Source organism: Mustela nivalis (genome assembly GCF_964662115.1).
Source record: "Mustela nivalis genome assembly, chromosome: 2".
In the NCBI taxonomy this organism is placed as follows: Eukaryota; Metazoa; Chordata; class Mammalia; order Carnivora; family Mustelidae; genus Mustela; species Mustela nivalis.
In genome coordinates this window covers 105,046,051-105,072,589 of record NC_139021.1, presented here as the reverse complement: position 1 = coordinate 105,072,589, position 26,539 = coordinate 105,046,051, and the positions used below count along the sequence as shown (strand labels likewise).

General features: G+C 36.5%; 1 protein-coding gene and 1 long non-coding RNA gene across 2 annotated transcripts in view; one reads left to right on the top strand and one right to left on the bottom strand.

The window, feature by feature from the left end:
- HEATR1 (HEAT repeat containing 1) overlaps nt 1-25,774 on the bottom strand; it is a 49,610-nt gene extending 23,836 nt beyond the window's left edge. Inside the window, exons 1-22 of the mRNA XM_082720843.1 lie at nt 25,642-25,774; nt 25,117-25,245; nt 24,659-24,832; nt 23,899-24,115; nt 21,625-21,766; nt 20,488-20,589; nt 19,931-20,071; nt 18,943-19,154; nt 18,657-18,790; nt 17,345-17,447; nt 16,111-16,221; nt 15,576-15,693; nt 14,453-14,557; nt 11,518-11,613; nt 10,993-11,081; nt 9,919-10,130; nt 8,718-8,839; nt 8,046-8,237; nt 5,821-6,004; nt 5,540-5,676; nt 4,657-4,849; nt 317-486 (exon numbers count right to left, since the gene is read on the bottom strand). Coding sequence (XP_082576969.1) covers nt 317-486; nt 4,657-4,849; nt 5,540-5,676; nt 5,821-6,004; nt 8,046-8,237; nt 8,718-8,839; nt 9,919-10,130; nt 10,993-11,081; nt 11,518-11,613; nt 14,453-14,557; nt 15,576-15,693; nt 16,111-16,221; nt 17,345-17,447; nt 18,657-18,790; nt 18,943-19,154; nt 19,931-20,071; nt 20,488-20,589; nt 21,625-21,766; nt 23,899-24,115; nt 24,659-24,800 — 2,922 coding nt within the window. The 5' untranslated portion in view covers nt 24,801-24,832; nt 25,117-25,245; nt 25,642-25,774. The remainder of the gene's footprint in view (nt 1-316; nt 487-4,656; nt 4,850-5,539; nt 5,677-5,820; nt 6,005-8,045; nt 8,238-8,717; nt 8,840-9,918; nt 10,131-10,992; nt 11,082-11,517; nt 11,614-14,452; nt 14,558-15,575; nt 15,694-16,110; nt 16,222-17,344; nt 17,448-18,656; nt 18,791-18,942; nt 19,155-19,930; nt 20,072-20,487; nt 20,590-21,624; nt 21,767-23,898; nt 24,116-24,658; nt 24,833-25,116; nt 25,246-25,641) is intronic.
- On the top strand, nt 698-14,930 carry LOC309859780. Its single transcript, XR_014308898.1, has 2 exons — nt 698-1,788; nt 14,477-14,930. It is a non-coding gene; the product is annotated as an uncharacterized lncRNA (long non-coding RNA).
- Nucleotides 25,775-26,539: the final 765 nt, after the last annotated feature.

The window sequence follows — 26,539 nt, the reverse complement described above, 5'->3', positions numbered from 1 at the left end:
AATGTACTAATCATAGAAGAGTCTTTTCCAAATCACGTGATAGTGAATCATTTTTCATTTCCTGTTGAAACCTTAACAGGAAATGGTACAATACCTCTAAGTTAGTACTATCAAGAGTCACATACTGAAACACTGTATGCTATCTTTTTTAAAAACGGTAAGAGAAAGTTGTGCAGATATTGACATCAATTTCGAAATTTCAGTGACTTGACTTGATCAAAATCCCTACAAAGCAAAATGTCAAAAGAGGACAAAACTGTTCACAGGTATACACAGGCATGCGCACATGATCAATCTTCTTTGATAATGAGTTTACCTGAGCAACATAGGTGGCATCTGAGGTGATCTCCTCTATTTTAGGAACCAAATGATCTATTACCAGGTGGAACTGAGACACCACTCCACTGAGGGCTTGGAGACAAAGAATGGAGGCCCTTCGTACTTCTTTTATGGGGCTTCCCAGATTAATGAGTAGAGCTATCACCACTAAAACCAAAGGGGAAAATATTTAGCAACTTAAAAAATTTAAACAGTATAAAACTTAAATAGTACCAGAGGGTATGTCGAAGTTTTCCTCCTCACTGAAATTCTCTGAAGACCATTCACTGTTTACTATTCTAGCAAAATGTTATTAGCTATATGCTACTACATCCTTTTGAAAACATACAAATGAGGGCAGAGCACACAATGTACACACACACACACAGAATGATTACATCTCAATTTATTTTGAAGTGCTTTCTACCTAAGTGTGTGTATCTAAATTAAATCATTCTTTAAAACTGTATGGTTCTCCATTCTATTTTCTATATTTTTTAAACCAGTACCTTGCTGATAAGCTGTTCCTTATCTCTCAGCACTGTAACTGCTAACACAAATATCTCTTTACATACATCCTTGCAAGTACGCAGATAAACTACCCATTGTGTATCAGGCTTTGCAAATATTTTGTCCTTAGTGGCAGAAATTAGTCTAATTTTTCTTCTAGTTTTATACATTGCTTAGAGAGGCCCTCCCCGCACTGAGTCAGTTGTTCAAGTGTCTATCTTCATATTCTGAGAGAGGCCACATGTACCACATGTTCTCTTCTACCACTAGAGCTAAGTTGTGTGTTGTTTTTTTAATGTGAAATCTTTAGTTCACATGAAATTTCTGTCTAAGGAATAAGATTGGAGTCAAACTTTTAATGTCTCCAAATGGCTAGCCAGATGTCCCATTTAATAATCCACCTAAAAATTCTAGAGCTTTATTATTCATACATTCCGTCAGTATCTGAAAGAGCTACTGTTGCCAACTACTACTTCTAGAACCAAGCCCAGTAATGTAAGGAATTTAGAAGGAATGCTTTTAACTCTGCAGTTAAGAATGCTAGCTTTTGATTTGAGAAGTATTTTTATTACTCACTCTTATTTTGCTGCCACTTAATTAGAATTACTGATTTTTATCTAATGCCTTTTCAGTTTTTTTGGAAAATGATATGGGTTTTCTCCTTTCAAATTGATATGGCTAATTATATTAAGAGTTCGTAATTTTGAACCAATTTCGTATTATTGGAATTAACTCTATTAGGGTAAATACGTGCTTTTTAAAAATATACTGGACTCAATTTGCAAATACTTTAGAAATTTGCATTATTATTCAAAGAAACATGCCTATTGCTTTCTTTTTGTTTGGAAGAACTGTCAATTTTCAATGTTACACTTGTTTTAGACAAAGCATCTGGAAGCTTTTCTTCATTCTATGCCCTGCTCAGTTCAACAGCACTGGAAAACCTGCTTCAAAAATCTGGTAGAGTATCTGTAAGCTCAATTGGATTGAGGGTTTTTTGAAAAAATGTCTTTGGGAGAAAAGGATACCTAAAATCCTTTTATGGTAATTAGTTATTTAAGCTTTATTCTGTGCTATCTACTGAGGCGAGTTGTGCCAACTTTTATTTTGATAGTAACGATCCATTCCATATATTCCATTTCTGGAATGCTAAGAAACAGCTCAACAAACTTTTGAACCTGAGAAGGTAAACTGAAAGCTGGAAATCTTTCCTGGTCTCTGTAATGTTAACTCATAAAGTCAGAAACAAACAGTTCGAAAGCTGAATTCATGCAAGGGGCAGCATCAGGTCAAGATACTATTTGCTAAAATTCCCTGTATCATTCAAAAATGAATTCAAAGAAGAAAATACTACAGTTACCATGTTCCAGTAACATTTACTGGAACTCAAGGTAGGCAAAAAGTACCTTAAACAATCAGGTTTTAGGAATGTTCTTCCATTTAAAATCTCTGTGACTTCATTCTCCCAAATCATCTTACTTAGATTTAAAATAGTTATTTTACACAGAAGTTGAAAAAAAATACTGAGCTTTGGTTTTAAATATATAAATGAATGTACTACATTGTCTACATCTACATCTTATTACAAATGAGATTAAATATTTATTCATCTAACAAAATTTGCTGTATGTAAGCAAATTTTGAACTGAGTATCTGGAGAGAAAGCAATAAATGGTGGTTAGATTCCCAAGCCACTGACAAAGACTTAATTCAAATAACAGCATACTATATTAATATGCCAATACCTTTTTCTTTTGAAAGACAAAGTTTTTTGTAAACAGATTAAAAGAAGTATCAGCCAACACTTCCTGGACTCCTCACAGACAAGGTACGCATAGAAGCTCACTGTGTACTCAAAGAGGAGAGCACGGAGGACAGGTGCAATGGCTAAATGACCTTCCACTTTAGGCCCCCTGGGACTCTATAGTGTGCAGTCCTTGAGCTTCCCAGTAGAACAAGGTGCATCTCTCCTGTTTTCAGTGGAGTACTGTGACATTTCTAGCAGCATAAATGCAAAAGTACTTTAGGAAGAAGGAAAATGACAGATGACAAGTCAGGGGTAGACAGGGAGCCTATCTTGCAGCAAAACTGGGGACAAGTTAAGTCTTTGGGTCCTGGAGATATCCATTCCTCAGAAACTACTGCCTTTGATACCAAAAGATAACAGACATTTCATAATTAGGAAATCCAAATAGTTATGACCTCTAAATAAAATACACATACCTTTATGAAAACTCCCAAATTTAACAAAAATATCCATTTTAATAAATCATGCTACTTCCATACAATGGAATAATTTGCAGACATTTGAAAATAAATTCTTATATAAAGTACTACTATAGAATACTTGTAATATAATACTTAATAAAGAATTTAATAAAAAGTTTAAAATAAATTTAATAAAGAGTTTAAAAAATGTACAGGAGGGTCTTCTCATCTAAGGTAGAAAAAAAAAACTGGAAAAAAAAACCCTTAAAGTAAGTCTACCTAAAAAAAGGGAAGGCAATTTTACAGTGAATGGTAAAGAAATTATATTCATGGGATTTTATTTTATAAGTAAAACTCGAAATCTATGTATGTAAATTACCTTGTATTTAACAAAATCTTGGTTACAATTGTAATTAAGTGCTCTTTCACAGAGCTAATGAAAGATAAACAGAAATGATTTTGGGAAAAACATATGATCATTCACTTTACTTTCACAAAACATTTATAAAAAGCAATTTTAGGGGGTGCCTGGGTGGCTTAGTCGTTAAGCATCTGCCTTCTGCTTGGGTCGTGATCCTGGGGTTCTGGGATCAAGCCCCACATTGGGCTCCCTGTTCTGTGGGAAGTCTGCTTCTCCCTCTCCCACTCCCCCAGCTTGTGTTCCCTCTCTCACTGTCTCTCTCTCTGTCAAATAAATAGATCTTTAAAAAAAAAAAAAAAAGGCAATTTTAGAATTAACAAAAAAAAATCTAGAATACCCTCAAATTTCCCAAAGGCCACTCTTATTCCTTTGACATTAAAATCATTCCAGTCTGAAGTATCAATCATATGCACCATCCTTATCAATTCTCTCATCTTTAATCGCTACAGGGTCTAATTCTGCCAGATCCTCTCATTTGTCAGTAGCTTTTTAAAAAATTTTTTTGGTCAGTAGCTTTAAAGTACCTATTTTCCAGTATCACATTCATCAACTTCATGAAATTTGCAAATTTCATTTTATCAAAAAATAAACTTAATAAACTTAAACTTGGGGGTGTTTTAGTAGTGAGTGCCCAACCTGAAAATGAGTTACACATGATAAAAGAGACAAATTCAGAAAGGTTGTCTGGAGACCCATTTTCTAAGTAGTCAGATGAATACAGAACTGTATTAAATGGCATGGCTTCTCCATGAAACCCTTCACTGATGAAATGCAGAACATGAATAGCTGGATATTAACAACCCATTTTGGTGATTAAAAGTAGTTTATATATGGGATATATAAAGTGTCTGCCTTCAGCTCAGGTCATGATCTCAGGGTCCTGGGATCGATCCCCATGTCGGGCTCCCTTTCCTCTGCTCCTCCCCATCTGCTGGTGTGCATGCCCTCTTTCTCAAATAAGTAAAATCTAAAAAAAATAATAATTTATATATACGTATATACAGTTTATACACAAGAATTTATATGTATACACCTAACTTATACATACACGTAAAGAGCAGACAGAGTGCACACACTGTGAGTACTCTTCAGAAAAAAAAGTTAAAAAAAAAATCCTCCCAACTATAACCCACATAAACTACCTATAGAGAAAGCATTAAAGCTGATCATGACAGAACACAACACGCTACTCATGATACCTGGAGAAGATACAGATGCCAGCTGATGTTTATCCTGTGCCTTCTGAGCAGAGAGCATCTCACAACCTATATAAAGAGCTTGAGTCTGCAATGCTGCTTTCACGCTGCAATTAAGTGGATTTGAAAGGCTAGACCCGTATGTCCATAAAACAGAGAAGAACTTGAATAACTGAAAAATATCTTCTAGATGCACCTAAATTAAATAAACGACAGTGAAGTTTAATTTTTACTCACATTTAGTTGGTTCCAAATCCTCTTTACACTAGTGTACAATTACAGAAAACACTTTGTTGTAATGACAACAAAGCCCTGTCCCAAGACTTAAAATTTTCCATAATTATTTTAACCAACGAGAAGTATGGAAATGAATCCAAAGGACTTGCTATAACTTTGCCTCTGAACACACTGGACAATAGTAACAACATGTGAAAATAAGCAGAAAACCAAGACTCGTGATGAGGGAGAAGCCTTGTTAAGAAAGAATTTCAAGATGGAGTAAGTGTCACCAGTGGTGCCAAATGCTGCTGAAAGGGGTAAGACAAGAACAGAGACTTAACTGCTGGACCTAGCAACATGGAGGTCCATGAAATTTCTTAACTGAGTTGCACAAGCTAACTTACCCCATTGAACAGCAGTTTCTCACTGGTAATGAATTGTGATTAGTAAGTACATGACAGGCCTAACACACTACTAGGCATGCAGCAATGTTTGTCTCTGGCCTATGGACTGGTGTCATAATGATATCACTACCTCACAGGGCCCGTGTATATTACCCCATACTCTGCACTGTTCAAAAATCTACTTTCATTTTCATTAAAAAACTGTCATAAATGCTCTATCTTCTGAAAGGGAAGAGTATGCCTGAAAAAGATGAGCCTAGTACCTTTATGAAAAGTTTCATCAGAACCCTAAAATGAGTGGCATCTGTACCACTGAGTATCATCTCAAAGAGCCCAATAAGCAAGCGCAGATAGGCTCTGCTATCTTCTTTCAGCTGCTCGGGATTCCACCATATATCATCTACATGGACATGAAGAGAGAGAGAAATGATGAATAAACTTATGTGAATACGTGCTGGGAACTTTTCACTCAAAACAAAGAATAGTTGTGGAGAAAATAATTGTTTTCTTGAGTATCACATTCAAAAGTCACACTTTGTCCTACCTTTAGGAAAAGATTTAGGACCCTTCAGTGCATGAATAAAATTTTTCAGTGCAAATATGAGTAAAACAGAGTCCTCCAGGGCAACACGCTGGGCCAAATTGAGCTGCTTTATGTAATGGGCCCATAGTTCCACTGGTATCTCTCTGTCCATCATCAGCTCAAAATGCCATTCGGAAGGGATTTCCTGAAATAGTAAAGGAAACAAAGAGCATAAATATGAAGGAGTTTTGAACATGGATTATACACAGGGGAACTGCAATGATATATGATTGAGTAATATGCAAAATTTCGTCTCTATGAGCATTTGAGGACAGGATTAACAGCTTTATCCAAATTTGTAAGGAGGTTTAACTACCACTATTCACAACAAAAAGATTAAGTTATCCACAGTTTCATTTTATCTATATTTCCTTGAACACATATCTAAAAATAAATTTTATCCATAGAAATTGTATTTATTAAATGGCACATTTCTATAGAGAAAAGAATTGGATTTCCAGGAGACCCTTAAAGGGAGCTTTCTCATGTCACATACTTCTAATGGGGTGCAAATAGATCTACACAAGTAGCAAAATCTGAGGGTGCTTAAAAATTATACAGCAGATACTAAAAAGCAGCATGAGAAAACATGAAGAAAAATGATAAACAAGACCCTGTACAGAAGACTGCAAAGTAGTAACTTAGAAGGAAAATAACCCAAAGCCAGACTTTTGAGAAAATGTCTCTAATGAGGGATTTCATTGGCTCAGTGTGCTGTTGCCGCCAGAAAGACTCAGGACTCCTATAAAGAGTACTAAATATAAAACAGCATGTTATCTGCACATATAAAAAAACAATCCATTTGTCCATACTTTTAATACCAAGGGCAAATACCATTCAGGTTATTACATTCTACAAAAGAAAGAAATTAAGAAGGGCTTATCTGGGCTACTTTTTATAATATAAAAATCCACCACTCTTCTATAATTTTTTCTACGATTTTCATTCATGTATTTGAGAGTGAGAGAGAAAGAGAGCACATGTGAACAAGAGGGAGACTGACAGAATCTAAGCAGACTCCGCACTGAGAATAGAAGCTGAGGTGGGGCTCAATCCCATGACCTGAGATCCGTAACCTGAGACAAAACCAAGAGCCAGATGCTTGACTGAATGAGCCACCCAGGAACTCTGAAAAATTCGTGCTTTTCAAGTTTACATAATTTTAGGTAACAATGACTATGGCTAGAACTTGTAAAACCCTCAGGGTATGTGTAAATGTAAGAAAGATGTGATTCGTTTCAGCAAACCCTAATATGAAAAGCCCTCTGATTGTTGGAAGACAAATAAAAACAAAATACTATTAAAAATATTAAAAGAAATCATCTTATTACCTCAAGATGTGATACTAGGTAAATATACAAACAACTGAAACATGCTCTTTAGCCAATACTGTCAAAGATTATAAGCTGGGGAGATCCAAATCTGATGTAATATTAAAATAATACAAAAGATCAACTCCTGGGGCACCTGGGTGGCTCAGTTAAACGTCTGACTCTTGGTTTCGGCTCAGGTCATGACTTCAGGATTGTACGACCATGGTATGTAGGGCTCTGTGCTCTCTGGGGAGTCTGCTTGAGATTCTTTCCCTCTCCCTCTCCCTTCACACCCCTCTCAAGTGTATCTCTCAAATTGTTTTAAAAATTTGAATTCGTGGGGTGCCTGGGTGGCTCAGTGGGTTAAGCCTCAGCCTTCAGCTCAGGTCATGATCTCAGGGTCCTGGGATTGAGCCCCGCGTCGGGCTCTTTGCTCAGCAGAGAGCCTGCTTCGCCCTCTCTCTCTGCCTGCCTGTGTGCCTACTTGTGATCTCTGTCCATCAAATAAATAAATAAAATCTTTTTTAAAAAAAAAGTCAATTCTTAGTAAATAACAGAATAAAGTAAATATTTTGTTAAAGCAGTAACATGCCTAGTGAATTCTTCATCACATAGTGTATTTAAGTATAACTCCAGTAATTAATAAAGATAATACAGGGAAGAGTCAACTATCAGGTACAGAACATCACAACCCTGAAATTCTATAATTCAATTAAATTCTCTAACTTTCTACCTATTGCTGCCCAAGGCTGCTTCACATTCACCCCTCGTATCCAAAGATTTAGCATTTCAGCCCCCAATTTTCAGTGCTGCTGTGATTAGTAAGCCAGGCTGCCACTTTACTCAATGTTCCAAAAACTGTGCACTCCTTACCACCGCAGTAATCACACTCTCAAGCTTCTTTATTTTTTTCTGCAATAAACTGAAGACTCTGATCGCAAAGGGGAAGTGAGTTTCTTTTAAAGATGAACAGCAAGAAACAAGCACAGCCATGATCACGTGAAAAGTCACTTTTTGCTTCAGGCTAAAGCACTCCTTTTCCCCAATGCTTATTAAATCTTCCACCTTGAAAAATAAACATACTCCATTACTCATAGCTCTTCACTGATTTCTAAAGTAATAATAAAATTAAATAATCTCAGAATTATAATGAACATAATTGCATCTGGCAACTGGATAAAGGGCTTTAAAATTATACTCCTAAAACCTTGACATAGGTTTATTTACTAAAGCAAAAGAGAAAAAAAATCCTTTTAGAGATTGTTATTTAAAAAAATATATGACTTTATATTTTAAATGACAGGAAACAAGAAAGCAAAAAAGATACACTATTCTTATAGTCCAATGTAAAACCACAAAAAAATTATATAAAATGTAGAAGATTTCAAATACTCTGCGGATCATACTATGTAAAACTATACATGTTTAAAGCATAACAAAGTAGTCAAAAATGTAAAACTTATTTTTAAAAATCTAGTAAACCAAACACTGAGAATCTAATAGAATTTTAGGAAGTCCAGGGGTGGTCTTTGACAGCATACATACCATCTTTAACATTGAAGAAGGATCCCCTGAACTTATATTGTCAGCCAATAATGCAATCATCTTCTGATTTGTTACACCAATTAGTTTTCCTGACTCTGTGCTTTTAATCACATTTTCAAGAGCTGTTAAAAAGAAAAAATGAACACAGAGGACACTTGTATCACCAATACTCACCTCATGAATTCTGTAGAGTAAGAAATTTAGGCAAAAGTTTCAATTTTCCTATGAAGGTTTGCTCTGTATTTTTCCTTTTATCCAATTCTGAATCTATCTCTGGGTCAGCTTTATTTTTATTGTCGTTGACTATTGAAAAACATGGGGAATGGGGTTGCCAATGCCCCTCCCTAACACAAGAGAAAATCTGCATATATCCTCAAAAACTTAACTACTAATAGCCTACTACAGACTAGAAGCCTTCAAATAACAGTTAACACACCTTTAATGTTGTAAGTGTGCTATACTGTATTCTTACAAAATTGTAATCTAGAGAAAAAAAAGTAGTGTTTAAATAATCATAAAGAAAAGAAAATGTATTTAGAGTATTGTATTTTTTTATAAAGATTTTATTTATTCATTTGACAGACAGAGATCATAAGTAGGCAGAGAGGCAGGCAGAGAGAGAGGAGGAAGCAGGCTCCCTGCTGAGCAGAGAGCCTGACGTGGGGCTCGATCCGAGGATCCTGGGACCATGACCTGAGCTAAAGGCAGAGGCTTTAACTCACTGAGCCACCGTGGTGCCCCTAGAGTATTGTATTTATCAAAAAATACCTGCATTTAAGTGAATCCACATGCCATTCAACCCTATGCTGTTCAAGAGTCAACCGTAGGTTTCTGACCTTGGCAAAAATTTTTAAAAATCTTGCTGACACAGACCATAGCAAACATGATTTCAAATAATGATTAGAGCCAACTTTTAATTGTACTTTTCTTTTTAAAGTATTTATTTATTTTTTTAAAGATTTTATTTATTTGACAGAGACAGCGATCACAAGGAGGCAGAGCAGCAGATAGAGAGAGAAGGAAAGTTGGCTCCCTGCTGAGCAGAAAACCAGATGTGGAATTCGATCCCAGTACCCTGAGATCATGACCTGAACTGAAGGCAGAGGCTTAACCCACTGATCCACTCAGACGCCCCTCTTTTTAAAGTATTTAAAGTGTTGCTGGTTCCGCCCCCACACCCAAAGGCAACCAAATTTTTTACCTTCTTTCCAGCCTCTTAATACAGGGTGCAGAGAGCAAATTCCGGATTTCGATAAATATATGGCAATCTTCGTATCAGCAGATTCCATATCATCATTGACAATAATCATAAATGGCAGCAGATGCACCATCACTTGATTTGACAATTGATCGTTTTCACTCAGTATCTCTTCCTTAATTAGTATGTCTGCTGCTACCTCAAGTACTTTGTACCTGAAACACAAACACATTTGGCTAAGGGACCCATTAGAAACTTAAATTCAGCAAAAAAAATTATTATATTGTTCTGCTCAACTGACACTATCCTGATCTCACCAAACACGTTATTCGGAGAGACCCCAGACAATCACTCAAAATCCATGCTAACAGGGAGCTATTTGGGACAGTAATTGTTAACTTTTTTTTTTTTTTTTTGAGAAATCACTAGGTTGACTGTAACATAAAACATGTATCTCACAACATATCTCAACTCCACTAGACATGAAGGATTCACTCCTAAGTTAAAAAAAAAATAAAAACACATACTATGTGTTAAGAACTAAATATGACAGATACAAAAATCTGTAAGACATGCTCTCCTCCCCCCAGGAGCTTAGGTCATTTTTTTCGATGCAAAAAGCTTAGATGCAAAAAATGAAGTAACTAGAGTACATCAAACACTACAGGTGACCATGTGCCTCTGAGCTTATTTTAATATGTTTACTTTTAATTATAAAGTAATATACTATCCTTATAAAAACAATCAAATAGAATTATATAAAGCAGAAAATTAAACTACTTCCTACCCTACTTCTCAGATTTCACCATTTATGTCACTCATTATGTAATCTTTCCATTTTATTAGGAAAATTTTTATTAAGAAAATTTATTAAGGAAAATTTCAAACATAGAGAACCCCCACAAACCCTCTTTCTTTTTATGATGCACAAGTTACATTATTATCCATTCCACTACCATGACCAAAGGGCCATGTAACTAAATTATCAGATGCAAAAATGTAAAGAAAGAAAACAGAACTGAAACGGACATAGAATTCTGTCACTTCAAAACAGTATGAGAAGAAATGAATACATACCATTCCCTATTTTTTGAAAGTTCTGCTCTTCGAAAGAGGCTGAGAAGATTTGAAACGGTCACTTCTGAACTAAAATATTGTTTGAAAATCTAAAGGGGAAGAAACATACATAAGTAAATTTTCACTTGCTTCAGATACACATGGTACTTGTTAAATGAACTTTAAAAAAATAATGAATTATAAAGAATTTATCTCCCAACAGTCGTCATATAATTTCAAAGCTTTATGAGAACAGTTTCTCAAAAGTGGCATTTATGAGAGAATCTTCCATGATCCCAAGGAATTTACTACTGATAAAAATTCACAAAGCACATTTCCTTCTTGAAGAACTTCCATATACATAAAACTCTGCAGTCTAGTTTTTCCCATGAGCTTTCCTTAATCAGGCTTAAGTCTGTGTTCTCAGGAGAACAAATTCCCAATGAAGGAATAATTTCCAAATATGTTCCTGCCTAGAGCAGAGAATCACCTGGGAATGAAAAAAATATTTACAAACTGTGTATTTCAACAAACAAATTCACTCACCTTAAATGCATTTATAGCTGACAAAACAACATCTATGCTATCATCACCTAATCGGGTTAAAACAGCTTCTTTTATGAAAGACTCATCAACACTCTCCTAAGCAAGAGAAAAAATATTTAAATTTGGTTATTGCTAAAACCTCCTAAGAGTTTACACTAAAAAGAAAGCTTAGTTTTATGAAAAGCACTCATTATCAGTCAAGAAATACAGGCTCTACCCTAGACAAACTCAAACACTCAGCATACTTGCACTGAACTCGATAATCTCTAAAGGGTCTTTTTAGATGAGTAATTATTTGGTAAAAACTTTTCCCAGTTTCTACTGAAAATACCATAGAATATGTATAATCCAAACATAAGTTTTGCATTAAGAAGTTCATCTTGCTATGGGGCACATGGGTGGCTCAGTGGTTTGGGCCTCTGCCTTCGGCTCGGGTCGTGATCTCAGGGTTCTAGGATCGAGCCCCACATCGGGCTCTCTGCTCAGCGGGACCCTGCTTCCTCCTCTCTCTCTGCCTGCCTGTCTGCCTACTTGTGATCTCTATCTGTCAAATAAATAAAATCTTAAAAAAAAAAAAAAAGAAGAAGTTCATCTTGCTACACAAGAGCCCGGATATTGAGAGTACATAGACTAAAGAACCAGAACGTCTGGTTTAAATCTTAGCTCGACCACTTACCAATTGTGTGACCTGTAGCAAGTTACTTAACCTTTCCAGGTCTCACTGTTCTTGTCTATCAAAGACAGCTAATAATAGCACCTATCTCAAAGAACTGCCACAAAATGAAATAATACCTGTCAGTGCATAGAACAAGGCCTTACACAATGTAAGTACTGTTAAAAGTTAGCTATTATTATCAAGATTTTTACAAGGATAAGGACATCTGCTGAAAAGCCAGTTGCCAGTCTGTCAAAAGAGATTTTATTTTTTTTATTTTTTTATTTTTTTTTTAAGTTTTTTTTTTTTTTTTTTCAAAGATATTTTATTTATTTGACAGAGAGAGATCACAAGTAGGCAGAGGCAGGCAGAGAGAGAGGAAGTGAAGCAGGCTCCCCACCAAGGAGAGAGCCCGATGTGGGACTTGATCCCAGGACTCTGGGATCATGACCTGAGCTGAAAGCAGAGGCTTTAAACCACTGAGCCACCCAGACGCCCCAAGATTTTATTTTTCTTAACAAAAGAAAATAAAGCATATAATCATTCAAAGTAATGGGAAACTAAGACTACAAGCCAACCTAAATATATCCCTACCTGTAGGTGGCATTTTTTATAATGCTATAAAAAAGTAACAGGGCTCTCTGTTGGGAGATAAAACCCAAATCCCTAGAACTCATAAAACTGAAGCTCAAATCTCATGTACCAAATGTCACCAAAATTTTCTCTAGAGCTAACAAGTAGCCAAATATCCCAATTTGAAATTCTATAATAGGATCTATGTTCTGTCACTGACGGAGAAGGAAAAGTGAAATCAAAGCATGCAGAGAAAGACAGTAACTGTAATGACAATATTGAACCTAAAAGGCAGATGTATACAGTGCCTTTTACTGAAAATCTAACCAGATGCAGAAAAGGACAGGGGAGGTAGGGATTAAGAGTAAAAGAAGGCTGAGAACAGCTGTAGGAGTATTAGGAGCTTCCAGGAATCCCTTTTTCATTCTAGACACTGGAATCTTCTCATCAAAACAAAGACCAGAATTCAGTAGTTTAATTAAAAAAATCAAAAAATCAATAGCACATACTTATCAGCAGTTTGTGAAACATAATCTTATGCCAGATCAGAAATGAATCAGAATCAATAGATTATAAATCTGAATACTACAAACATTTTTAAAGAAACATTCTGACAGATCCTAACACTTTATTATTTACAGATCATTTTAAAATTAAATAACTCAAAAATATAAATATATCAAAAATATAAAACAAAAAATTTGAAGTCCAATATTTAAAAACCCTATAAAGCCAATAAAACTCAAACTGAAATGTATTTATTAGGGTAATTATGATTAGCTGAAATTAAATTCTACTTGTGACATGAATCTGGATCTACCAACCATGACACTAGTTTGAGTTCAGCATGTTTGTAGTACTACATGCCATGGGGAAACAACTCTAGAACCACTTTTTTTATTCCAGAAATTTTCCAAATATGCTAATAGTAGTACATATACAAGAGGATTTCAGATATCACAGCAATGAACACTCCCATTTCAATTATAGTAACTACAGCAAAATATCTATACCAATTAGCTCTTCAAACCCATGATTTGATGGCTATGTAAAAATGAGTCCATTTAAGTAGGAGAAAAATTTTAAAAACATAGTATCAACAGTAAGCAAACAAACAAAAAATCGTGAAGGTATTGTTTGAATGGCTTAAGAATGAAAAATACTGCTTCATTTGAATCATTACAAAGTCTTCTAAAATACCATTTTGGTATAAAGACATTATTTACAAATTAAGTCAGCCTTTGTACTTGCTTCTCGCAGCCACCAAAATGTGAAACACAAATACAACTGCAGGTATTGAGATCATGAACGGTATCCCAAAAGTCTCATTCCCATGTCCCCAAATATACTCATGTTGAACTTGAGACTATCAAAGTCAAATTTCAAAACTAAAACATTCTCAGATAATTTGTGAGCCTCTGTAAATAATCTAGAAATTCTAGTCTGAAAAACACTAAGCTAAATAATAATCTGCAATGTGGAAACATGTGAAGACAATTGTTATTAGAGCATACACAAGTTAAAAGTGCTGCCTGCTGGTATGTATGGTCCTAAATCTTTGTCCTGTACACTCTCCTCTGCTTTATTAATCTTATATCTGTAATTACACAATATTAATTATAGTTGGTAACTTCAATTTCTTATTCTAGAATGACACTGTTCACCATAAGGATAAAAATACCACAAATGAAGCTGTCTGATACAAACCTCTGATGTTTTCATATTTTTCAGATGATTAATGGCCAGAAGTCTCACAGGAGCAAGCGGATGATTCAGACTGAGCATCAGGGAAGTATCAGAATCTGCTAGAAACTATAGGATTCATCACAATCACCAAATTATTTTCGCCATTAAATCTGAACAGCATCTAATCAAGAATAAAAACTAGAAAAAACCATCCCAAAATGCCCAACACATTTGATAACAACCATCTAACTTCAGACACCACGAAATAAAGTAAAATCTTTGTCTCTAGAACAGGGTATAAGTTACAATGGATGAATAAAATGTATACTGTTAATGTTGTGACTTTGAGTACCCTCATGTCTATGGGTAGGTTTATTTACTGAAGCAATTCTATGAAGTAACTTTGCATTCTTTATGTAGATCTGACTCCAGACTGAGAAGTACCTAAAATAAATCATTGTAGTAGCACCTAAATGAAAATAAAAATTTAAAAAATTGGTCACTGAAGACAGAAAGCAATTTATCTAAATGATGCAACAGTGACAGATTTATGACAACTTACTTCACTAAGATTTGGGAATGAAATGCCATTAAAAATGAAAGTCTAATTATTAGAAAAGAAAAACCAAAACAATCAAGTTTTTCTTCATATTTATTTTCAAGGCTAATTTTAAGAACTGCCTAACTTCTAGTAGAAAGATTCAGGGTTACTCACCAGGAAATTTCTAACATGCTCATGAAATTAAAATCTACCTCCCTTTTTCTGAATAAATGACTTAAATAGCCATATACAGCTAGTGGGTACTGCACTGGAAAGTACAGGTATGGAACAAAAATAAGAAAATGCTGGAAACTATGTGAAGCTACCTTTTAGTGATTGCTGATGATCATCTGTAACATTTTCAAACAATACTCTCCCTGAAACACATATCCCTTCAGTTATTTAAATTACTGTGCCTTTTCCAATGATTCAACCCCTGCCTCACGGCCTTACTTCAGGGAACTAGGTAAACTGTATTAAATCTCACCTGTCCATAAAGTTTTCCAAAGAAAGGTATAAAGTAGCAAACTTCCTTCCAGAGCTCTTCAAAGAACCACACAAATATATCCATATTTGTAGTAATTTCTCTGAAGAAAAACTTACCTGATACTTTCCTCCACTTGTGGAAAGAGAGATAAACTGATGAAAAAGTTCTTGTTTTTTTAGATCTGTAATTTCTTTTAGGCGTTCCTCTAGTACAACATCTAATGTTCTGGGATATCTGGGAAGAAATTAATGAGTTAATTATTCTTGGTAAAGTCACTGACCACATGCACCTTATACATATAAAAATACATAAATAAAACTTCAAAAATTACTGAGACTTAAAATTTTAACAAATGTATACGTAAAACGGTATACGTAAAACCTGGTGATGTTAATCAAGTCTGTAACTATGACTACTGCAACAAAGTCTCTCTGTAAAAAAAAATTAGACTCTCTATAGTCTCCACATAGCCCCTATTCCCTATATGAAAGTCAAATTTCAAATATACCTAAATCCCTCACCTGTCTTCCTCAAGGGGGAACAAAAAGGACAGCCTCTTTAGAATTCATTTACTTTATTTCAATGTGACCTGTGAATCTTTTTATAAATCAAGAGGCACACATTAGAGAACGGCACAAACACACAACTTACTTGCTTTCTAGCAGTCTGATAAGTGGAAGAAACTGTTCGTTAAGCAAAGATACTTTATCAGGATCCATTTCTTCCTGTGAACTATATGAAATATACTCTTCAAAAAGAAGGCTGCAAAACAAGTACCAGCAGACATGAGAGCTATTTACTGAGTACTCATTATGTTCTAGATGCTTTAGAAATATTATCTGCCACACTTCCACAAGGTAGAAGTCATTCTTACTTTAGACAAAAACCAGGGCTTAGAATTCTTGTAATTTGCCTGAGATCGAAGGAGAAGAAGCACCATGGCCAACACTTAGTGAGTCCTACTGTGTGTTTTCAAGTCCAGTTTGATCCAGGGACCCACACTCTCCACAGTACTTCCCATATATACCATCATGAAATTCACAAGACAACTCTGTCAGCAAGTAGCACGAATGACACACACCAGCAGACAGGTCAATGTTACACAACAGCAAAACCAGATCCAGGCAGTCTGACCTTCAGAACTTACTACTCTACTCTCCTGGAAATGAGGGAGGCAGGATTCAAGCCCATGTCTGAATGCAATGACTACATTCTTTGCATTTATATCAAGTTGCCCTTTAAGTAAAAAAAGAAAATGGGAAACAACTATCTTTACAAAAAAATAAGAAATAGGGGCGCCTGGGTGGCTCAGTGGGTTAAAGCCTCTGCCTTCGGCTCAGGTCATGATCCCAGTGTCCTGGGATCGAGCCCTATATCGGGCTCTCCCCTCTGCAGGGAGCCTGCTTCCTCCCCTCTCTCTCTCTCTACCTGCCTCTCTGCCTACCTGTGATCTCTGTCTGATAAATAAATGAATACAATCTTTAAAAAATAAATAAATAAATAAGAAATAACCCTCACTTCACACCAACCCTCAGTATCAAGTTTCTAATTGTTATTTACTAAATGCCAACTGTGAGGTACTGCTTTAGGCACTTTGATCATTTATTAATAGGAAACTCTGAACAGCCACTAGTTACATGTAGCTATAACCCAAATTTAGCTTAACTATTAACTTTCCATGATCACATATGAGCACTAGAGAGAAATTATTTTTTCCTTCTAGTGCCACAATTATTGCACTAAGTACTTCTAATTAGTGACATGATACTGACAAATCTAGAAGCACATCATAAAGACATACTGGAAAATGGCTAGCCAATTCTAAAAAGTATACAAAACCACAAAAATACAAATCAAAAGCATGTCAGAAATAATACCTTCTTACCTAGCCAACAAATGGTCTAAGTTGTTCTCCAGTGATATATTTGTAAGTATAGCTTCTAAATGTCTCCTGTAGATTTGACCATCCATCCCTTCAGTTTCTTCTCCTTTAGTATACAACATAAATTAAAATTGATTGGGAAAGTTTTTAGCACTTACATTATTAAATTTATTTACAGCAGAAAACCCTCCTATAGGAATAACTTTAAACCGTATTCATCTGAAACCAGCTTTTTACCTGTTTATACAAGTGTATTTTACCTATTTAGCCATTTATATATTTTTATATTTTTGTATACTTTACCTTCACTTATGCTTTACCCGAAATTCTCTTTATTTTTAACAAGTTTTTCATGCTTATCTTATTAAAACAGAAGTCTAAAAAACAGTCATTCCAGGTCATATTAGAAGGGGCTGAAGTAGGGACCCAAGCCTAGGTCTTAATAAACTAGCTCTGAAAACAAGCTCAATCATCATCTCGATACACCTTACTGAACCAAGAGCTGTCATCTAATATTCCAGACTGACCATAGATGTATTTTGAGTCAGATGCTGGCCCTGCCTTCAAAGATTGGGATATTACTTATCACCACCAAAATAGGAAAAATGTGCTTTTATACAATGTTAGTCATGTTTCTGAAAAACATATGTAAACCAAGATCTGGGTAAGCAAACTTAATTTTCAACAGATGACATAATTTAGAGATGTCTTCCTTAGTATGTCTTTCTTAGCCTAAGTGGTAATAGGACCAAGCATTTCTTCTTGTCTTTCTGTATTTATTGAAGGATAAAAAGCAAATAATGGAAATAATCACTTTTAATTACTTTAAAGACTTTTTTAAAATTTGGATTTTTATGTATGAGATTTTCTTGGTCTATGGTCAAAGACTCAAAGGAGAAAAACTTTTTTGGCAACTGAGTATAAATGAGTCACTGAAGTTCATTAAATATCTAAATGAGAAAGGGAAGTTTTACTTGGCAACATACATTAATCATTTTAAAATAATTCCATAGTCGTCTTCACATACAGATAGGTAAAAAACAAAACACACATTAAAAAACAAAACAAAACATAATTCTGAGTATATCCTTCAATGAATAAGGATCTCCCTTCAACAAACCTACTCCCCACCTCAAATGTTTTTCACATAAGAATAAATTACACAGAATAAATGACACCGAACAATTAATTAGAACCTTTAAATAGCTTAAAGATAATAACATGAATGTGATTCCTATTTTAAGAGAATCAGATCTTAGACACAAATCTTAGAATCAGATCTTAGTTTCTCAACACAAAATGTAAAACCACATACCTGTAACATGATTAACAATGGAGACAACCAGATGGGGAAGCATGTAACGCAGAAGAGGACTGATGTCATATATTTCAGAAATCCCATGAAGTATTGTAATGAGATCAGGAACATTGCACAAGTGAGGAAATGGCCTTTGAGAAATAAGTACATGTTAACTTCAGAAGTCAAATACACGGCAATTTAAAGAAAAACAACCAGGTATAAAATTTATCGTTGAAAGAATTATTCAAAATAACTTCATTTTCCTTTAATTACTATCATTTTTCAATTCAATTGTACATACTTCTTTCCAAGGCTCTCTGGCTTCTGTCTCTGCATGAGCACTATCAAGCAACCTAATCCATCCTTGATCAAAGAGGGAATTTTGGTCAGTGTTTTGATGATCTGTGAGGCCAACGAATTAACGAAGGTGTCTTCCATTGTCACTTTCACAGAAATCTGACATATTATCATATACGTGGCAGCTCTGTAATCTGGTAAAGATGATTTCAATCCCTAAATATTTGTTAAGATATAAGGAAAAATTATAAACTATAGCACTGAATTCTACTTAAAATGTCACTTTACCTTGACAAATTGAAAATGCCATAAATTAGAGATTAATAATATCTAACACAAAGTGAGAGTCAACCACACTTCAGAAGTCAACCTCATTTCCTGAGCACATAGAGATAAGTCTCCTGGATGAAAGGAGGGATCTCAGAAGGTCTCCCAACTCAAACATCCGCTATTTATGATAACAGGGGCCAGCCAATAGCCTCTTCTAAAGGCAAACACCCACCACTGTAAAGGAGATTTCAGAAACAAAATAGTGTCTGATTAAAGATAATAATTTTGGGACACCAGTAGGAAGTGAAAGCAGTAAATTCATGAGGGATCTAGAAGGGTGATAGGCAACAAGGCACTTGAGATGAAGAAACACTGCAAAGTATAAGTCAAGTCAGTCATTGCAAAAAGAATAAAAGAGTCTATGCCTTGATGAGATTTTTAAATCCATTCTTTTTCCAGTGAATTAACATGACTGCTAAAAAAAAAAAAACCAGATCTGGAAGACAGCGGAAGGGCCAAATAGCCAACATTAATTCTTAAGGAACCCTTATTAAGATCCCACTTTGGTCACGTTTTTAAGACAAGTCATTTTTTTTTTTAACCAAAAAATTAAATCTTACCAATGACCAATTTTACAATATTTATCATCGAGTGAAAGTTTTAAAAGCCAGGAAATTCCTTCAAGTACAAAATAATCTAATTTACTTATGAGCAAGGCCAACCTTTTGGATGTATGGAAACAGCTTGGCAACTATATTATCCAATTTGTCCTCAGCAGTCACTAAAGCAGACACTATGGTAGAAGCATAAAAAGTTAAGAGCACCCTCAACTGAGCTGAACTCCCAGGATACTCAGCAAACACCTAGAACAAAAAAACACAAAGTACATATAAAAGTGGAAGCCCAATTAGATAAAAGTGTAAGAATATTTACAACTCTCCTCAACTACTTCAGGCTGACATGTTTCTTTTTACCACATACAATATTAAATACACAAATGCAACAGTTTAATTAAATATGACAAGAATGAACAATCCTGAGTTTTAGACCATCTTTTTATTTAAACAGTCATTATAAAGAGAATTTGGCAGGAAACAGAATAATTTTTGTAGGAAAACACCTTTAGTGATGCAAGACTGATCGAACTGCTCATGCTTTTTCACTTCAAAGGAACTTCTTCAAAGTACAGTAATTAGGAAATGCCTTAGCAGGCTTTCCCCATTCCAAGCAAGCAATCTTTTAATGGAACTATACAGTCATGAAACAAGATACTACTCACCTTCACAGATTTTGTCACCAGACTACAAATGAAATCCATGAATCCAAGATCTTTGTAGCAGTGGGTAATCAAAGTTCCTCTAGCTAAGGGCACTCCGTGTTGCTGTTATAGACAGAAAGAACCAACTATCGTTAAGGACATCTATCAACAATTATTATATTTTAAAGTACCTACCATAGTAACAACTTCCTATTGGTTCAGTTCATAAATACAAAATATATAGTCTCTCCATACAGCATGTGGTAGATAGGAGATTAACATATAAAACTGCACAAAGTTTAGAAATCCAGGAGGTGAGCAGCAAGGGTGCAGACCCTCAGCGAATACTGCCTACTTATGTTTTGCATTTTGATTATGTATTTACCTAAGTCTGTATTCTCCAGATTCTTTTTTTTTTTTTTTTAAAGATTTTATTTATTTGACAGACAGATCACAAGTAGACAGAGAGGCAGGCAGAGAGAGAGGTAGAAGCAGGCTCCCCGCTGAGCAGAGAGCCCAATGCAGGGCTCGATCCCAGGACTCTGGGATGACGACCTGAGCCAAAGGCAGAGGCTTTAACCCACTGAGCCACCCTGGCGCCCTTGTACTCTCCAGATTCTTAATACCTCCCCTAGTTAGATTCGTTTTTTTCAGCCAATGTTGACAGGCTCTCTCTGCTTTACAATAAGACTAGTAACAGAAATAGACGACAAACACAGAAAACTTAATTCCCACTGCTTATTAGCATCATGCATGGCATGTACTGGGTGCTTAATAAATATTGAATAAATCAAAGAAAGGAGAATCTAAAATGAACTTTAATAGTGAGTGGGGTTTGCATACCTGAAACAGCTGTGTTTAGAGAGCCTCACTTTCTGTGTGTAGAGTAGGGGCAAAAATGGTCTTCATGTTATTAGAGGAAGTAATGTGATAAAAGCTTTATCATGCTTGGCTTTCTCTTCTTAAATATCCTTTAGTTCAAGTGCTTTACATTCAAACTCTTAAACTGTATTTCTGATCACTGACCTCACATTATGCCTAAAGTTAACTTTTTCCATGGTCCTACAGTTAGTCTACTTTTGTCCCCATTTGTCCTCCTCCTAGCCTGAACTGCCACACTCAATATTCAGTAAAACATGTGTCATTCAATAATCATACCTTAACTGGTGACAACCAAAACCACTTGTGTTTTGGATTATTAATTTTTAGGAGCTGTATAACCCGTACAAATATTCTTGTCTCATGGTATGGTAGAACACAAGCAATGAGGCTATCCTGATTATAAAGATGGATATGGAACCTGGGGGGAGAAAAGCAAACAAGTCACACTGATACAAAACCAACAAGCATGTATTTCCTTACATGTCCAAATTGTTTATCAATGAATTAAAACTACTAAGAATAAATATCAGTGAAAACAAACACATAACTATAAGATAAAGGGCATTAAATAATAACTATTTTGCAGGATTTGGTCAACTCTTATGCAGTAGTATTTTTAAGATTCAATACCAAAATTTACATGCCATTCACTTTGGTTTTTTTTTTAAACCTATTATTAAATTAATAAAACCGTGTGATCACTGTGGTCAAACCAACAGAAAAGCAACTGGTCAACTAGACAGTAAAGCTTGGCTCCTTTTCATGCTCTATTAAGTTCACCTTCCGCAGCTTCCTCAGCTTCCCTAATTATCAGAATTCTAAAACCAGGAGACTGATGAAAATCACATTAATTTCCTTGAATTAAAAAAAAAAACTTGTTAAAGTACAACCATACATAATTTGTCCCTGAACTTCACAGAACTTTGTACTGACTCCTCTACTATAGTAAGTGATTCATTAATTACATCAGATACATTAAATCCTTTCTAGCCTTGAAGACCTAGCTCAAATATCTTTTTCAGAATGCTTTTTCTAATTCTCCCAGTGAAGTGATCCCTCATGTCTAACTAAACTCTAAACTTACTAGCCAAAAAGCTACTTTCTCCATGAAGCTTCTCTCTACTTCAGGTAGGACAACATGCCCCAATCTTTGCATACACCTTTATTTTAAAACAATAACCAAAGCGGCCTACTCATCTTGTTTCGAACTTAATGTTTGCTTAGTAAATAAGTTACACAAATACAAGTATTCTTTACACTAATGATCTATTGGAGAGGGGAGATTAAATACTAGAAGAAAAAGGGAAATATTACAGACTCGTTTTTTGCCTGATGACTCTAATGTTCTGATAATCAGAAGACCCAAGTTAAACTTATGTTTTCCCAATGACTCCACTGCTTCCAGAAGGGAAATAACTTTATCCCCATGTCACCAATTAATAACATAGCAGGTCTTTCTACTTTTAAAACATACTACACGGGGCACCTGGGTGGCTCAGTTGTTAAGCATCTGCCTTTGGCTCAAGTTGTGATCCCAGGTTTCTGGGATCATGCCCTGACTCCCTGCTCAACAGAAGCCTGCTTCCCCCTACTTGTGTTCCCTCTCTTGCTGTCTCTCTGTCAAATAAACAGAATTCAATAAACAAACACACAAATAAAACATATAACACATGGCAGAATAAACAAAACTGTCTAAGCTGTGATGTGATGGAAATTAAGTGGGAATATAAACTGAGTATACTTACCAAGACAATTTCCAGAGAGGATAAAAGATTAAACCCTGGAAACAATTTTGTGTCTCAGCGTACTAGTTACGTGACATAGGTAACTTAACTATACCTCAACTCTGTATCTGGTAAAATGGGGACAGTACAACTATCTTTCCATAGGAATGCTCTAAGCACTGAATGCATGCAAAGTGCTTACCACAGCACCTAGTACAAAAATGTTCAATACACACTATTATTGTTTTTCTATTATTTTAGAGGATACTAGTATTTTAGAGGATACTAATATTTTAGAGAATACTAGTTTCCTCTTCTCCAAGCATTGGTTTTGTTATTTTAGCAACAAAATAGTCAAGAACACCTTTGCTCCAAATATGCAGTAATAATTTGTAACAGCAAAGTAACATGAGCTCCTCAGAACAAATGAAGTTGGCCTATTTTCTTTTTTTTTTATTAGTGAGAAAGAGCACAAACAGACTGAGCAGCAAGGAGAGGGAGAAGCAGGCTCCCTGTAGAGCAGGGAGCCTAATGTAGGGTTCAATCTCAGGATCCGGGGATCATGACCCCAGCTGAAGGCAGACAATCAACAACTGAGCCATGCAGGTGCCCCTGAAGTTGGCCTATTAACTCAAGATCTCTAGGAGTTCTAGTTCTATCAAAAAAAGTGAGTTTAACGGGGACATGCTTCTCTTACCCAACAGACATAATCTCTTAATATATCTAATTTCTCAGCTTTAAATTGTTTAAGTGCTCTCAATACTTTTTTTTTTTTTAAAGATCAAAGCTGTTTGCTCATAATTATTTCTGTAATTTTATTTGTTACCTGTGAATCAACCACTCCAGGCACTTCTGTGCTGGCTTCAGTAGGAAGTAAGGAGACAAGTGAATAAGGAATAATGAAATGTTTTCATCCAACTGCTTGTTCACTGCTTTGGTCTGAACGCTGCGCTCCAACGTTTTTGCTAGCTGGCTGAACAACGGTGCCTCAAACTGCTCAAAGGAAGGGTCGATCCCCAGCAGCTCTTCCAGACCAGTGCATCCTAGGAAAAGGCCAGCTGATTTAACAATGATTTGCAAGCAAACTCATCTTAGCTCCCTCTACAATTTAACTTACCCCCAAGATCTCTGTATCCTTTTAGCAGGTATAATTGTAATACAGTCCCAAACACAGATTTCTAATTTTCAACATAAAAAATAAATCCTATCTCCCTCCCTAAAAAAAGGAAAGTTCTACAGGGCAGAAGCCACTCCTTTAAAAACAAGCATACACTTCTCAGTAACTAGGCCAGTCCTCCTAGGGTTTAGGAGATTCCTCCTGGAACCTAGTCACTGCCTCCAGACTTTTTTCAGCGGTTCTTCGCTTTACCCATTAGTCAACCTCCTTGTTTCTTCAACCTGTGAAATTCAGGTAGCCGCTACCTACATACATTTCAAGCACCTAGCACATAGCTATTTGTTATTCTCTACCCCTACACAACAAGTCAGAAACTGCTAAGAAAGAGGGAGAGTCCGAAGAAAAAACGATACACCAACATCTACAAAACAAATGCTTCAAAGCTTTTCTTCGTAAACGGGTAACTCACCGATCGCGAAGGCGGTGTCCCTGTCGACGGTGGCCGCTTCCTTGGGGTCAAACAACAAAGAAGCAATTTCATCTCTCGATAACAGGCTGCGGTCACTCTGAGGGAGGGCGAGTCGCTGGAGTTGCTGAGCTAGGGACGTCATCTCTCACGCCGGCGGACTCCTAAAAACACAGGCTAGGACACAAAGCCACCGTGAGAAGTCTCCAGGAAAAACTACAGAGTGGCTTAACTACAAGCCCCTAATGGCTCACATACAAGCAACTTCCCTCGCACTCAGCGCTGTCCCGGACACTCACCGCCTGCCCCGTGACTCTCGGACTCCAAGGTGCAGACACCACAGTTAAAGCTCTTGGGGCCGCGCTACGGCTTTTTCAGCCCTGATTCCGCGACACTCGAAAACCCGCGGTCACCTCCCCCTCCGCTGGTATAACGTCTACTGCCCTACAGCTCCTGCTCACTGGGAACTTCACTGCGGGAGGCGCGTACAGAGTAACCTGTCTTCACATCAGCCCGCACATGGTACTCCAGCGGCCGGCTCTCGCCCGGAAATCCAGAGCACGCTTAAGGAGAGCTTCCGGTTTCAGGCACTACGGCAAGAGAAGAAGTACAAGCTTACGAGAAAGGCGATAAGATGACTCCACCTCCCTGCGTCGAAGCCCCACCCCTTCGCCGTACAGGCTCAGGCTCAGTCGGCGGTTTTGATGCGCGTTGAGCTCTCCAGCTGTGGATTACTCGTCCGCACTGTGCGGTTTGCGCTTGAAGGGTTCAGTCTCAGGGCGAACCTTTTGTGAGCATTAAGGATCTGTAACTGGTAGCATTTATTAGACATACATTTATCCAGGCTTTACTGTGCACCAAACCAGATTCGCCCGGGGTTAAAAATGTGAGCTGCGAAGTCACGTTGGCCGGGCTCAAATCCCAGCGCTGGCGTCCCGGTGCTGTGTGCGCTCCACCGAATTACTTAATCTTTCTGAGTTTGTTACCTTCTTAATAAACTGGGGAAAGGCGGAGGATTTCAGGAGATGAGCTCGCGCAGTGCGCGCCTGCTTGTCACCACTTTGCGTTCCTGGAGAGCGCATACTGAATTTTTTTCTTTCTTTCTTTTAAAGTTGACCCTGTTGAGATAAAATTTACCAATCGAACTAACCACCTCAGTTCAACAGTTCTACGAGCTTTAACAAATGAAGATGTAACGATCTCCCCAGTCAAGAAGAGAGTTTCCATGGCCCCTGAAAGTTCCCTCTTGCCCCTTTGCTGTGATAACCCATTCTCACTCCAAGCCCCATGCAACCGCTGGGTCTTGGCATCATTAAAGATTAATGTTGCTGAAGAGTGTCCCATATGGGTATACCACCGTCTATTTCCAAAGCAGTGTGGTAAGTGCTACAGATGGGGGCTTCTCTCCAAGAAGCTACCCAGGGCGCAGGAGTGTTGCATATCCTATACCTGTTCCGGATGCATTCATTTCTCTCAGAAGATGGACTTTTCGGTGCCAGGGTGTTAGTCTTTCAATAACCCTCTTCCCTGCAGCTTGTTGGAAACAGTTACAGATTTGGGGGCTCTCTGCTTCTATATTCAATGCATATTCTCTGCTTAAAATTTAACACAGTCTTTTGTTCTTGTTTTACTTCAGCAACATTCGGAAAAACCTAAAAATCTCTTCAGTCATTCCTACAGACAGTTAATAATCTCCTTTTTCATGTGGTGTTAATTGCCTTAAGAGGATAACAGGATTTTAAAAAATTCTGGCGGTATCTACTTTACCCACACAAACACATCTCTCAGATTGTTTTGTCCTTATGTGTTAAGGGAATTTTACCTCTATAAGAACAATCAGCTTAGAAGTTAAAGAGTAGTAAGAAATGAAAAATCAGTACCATT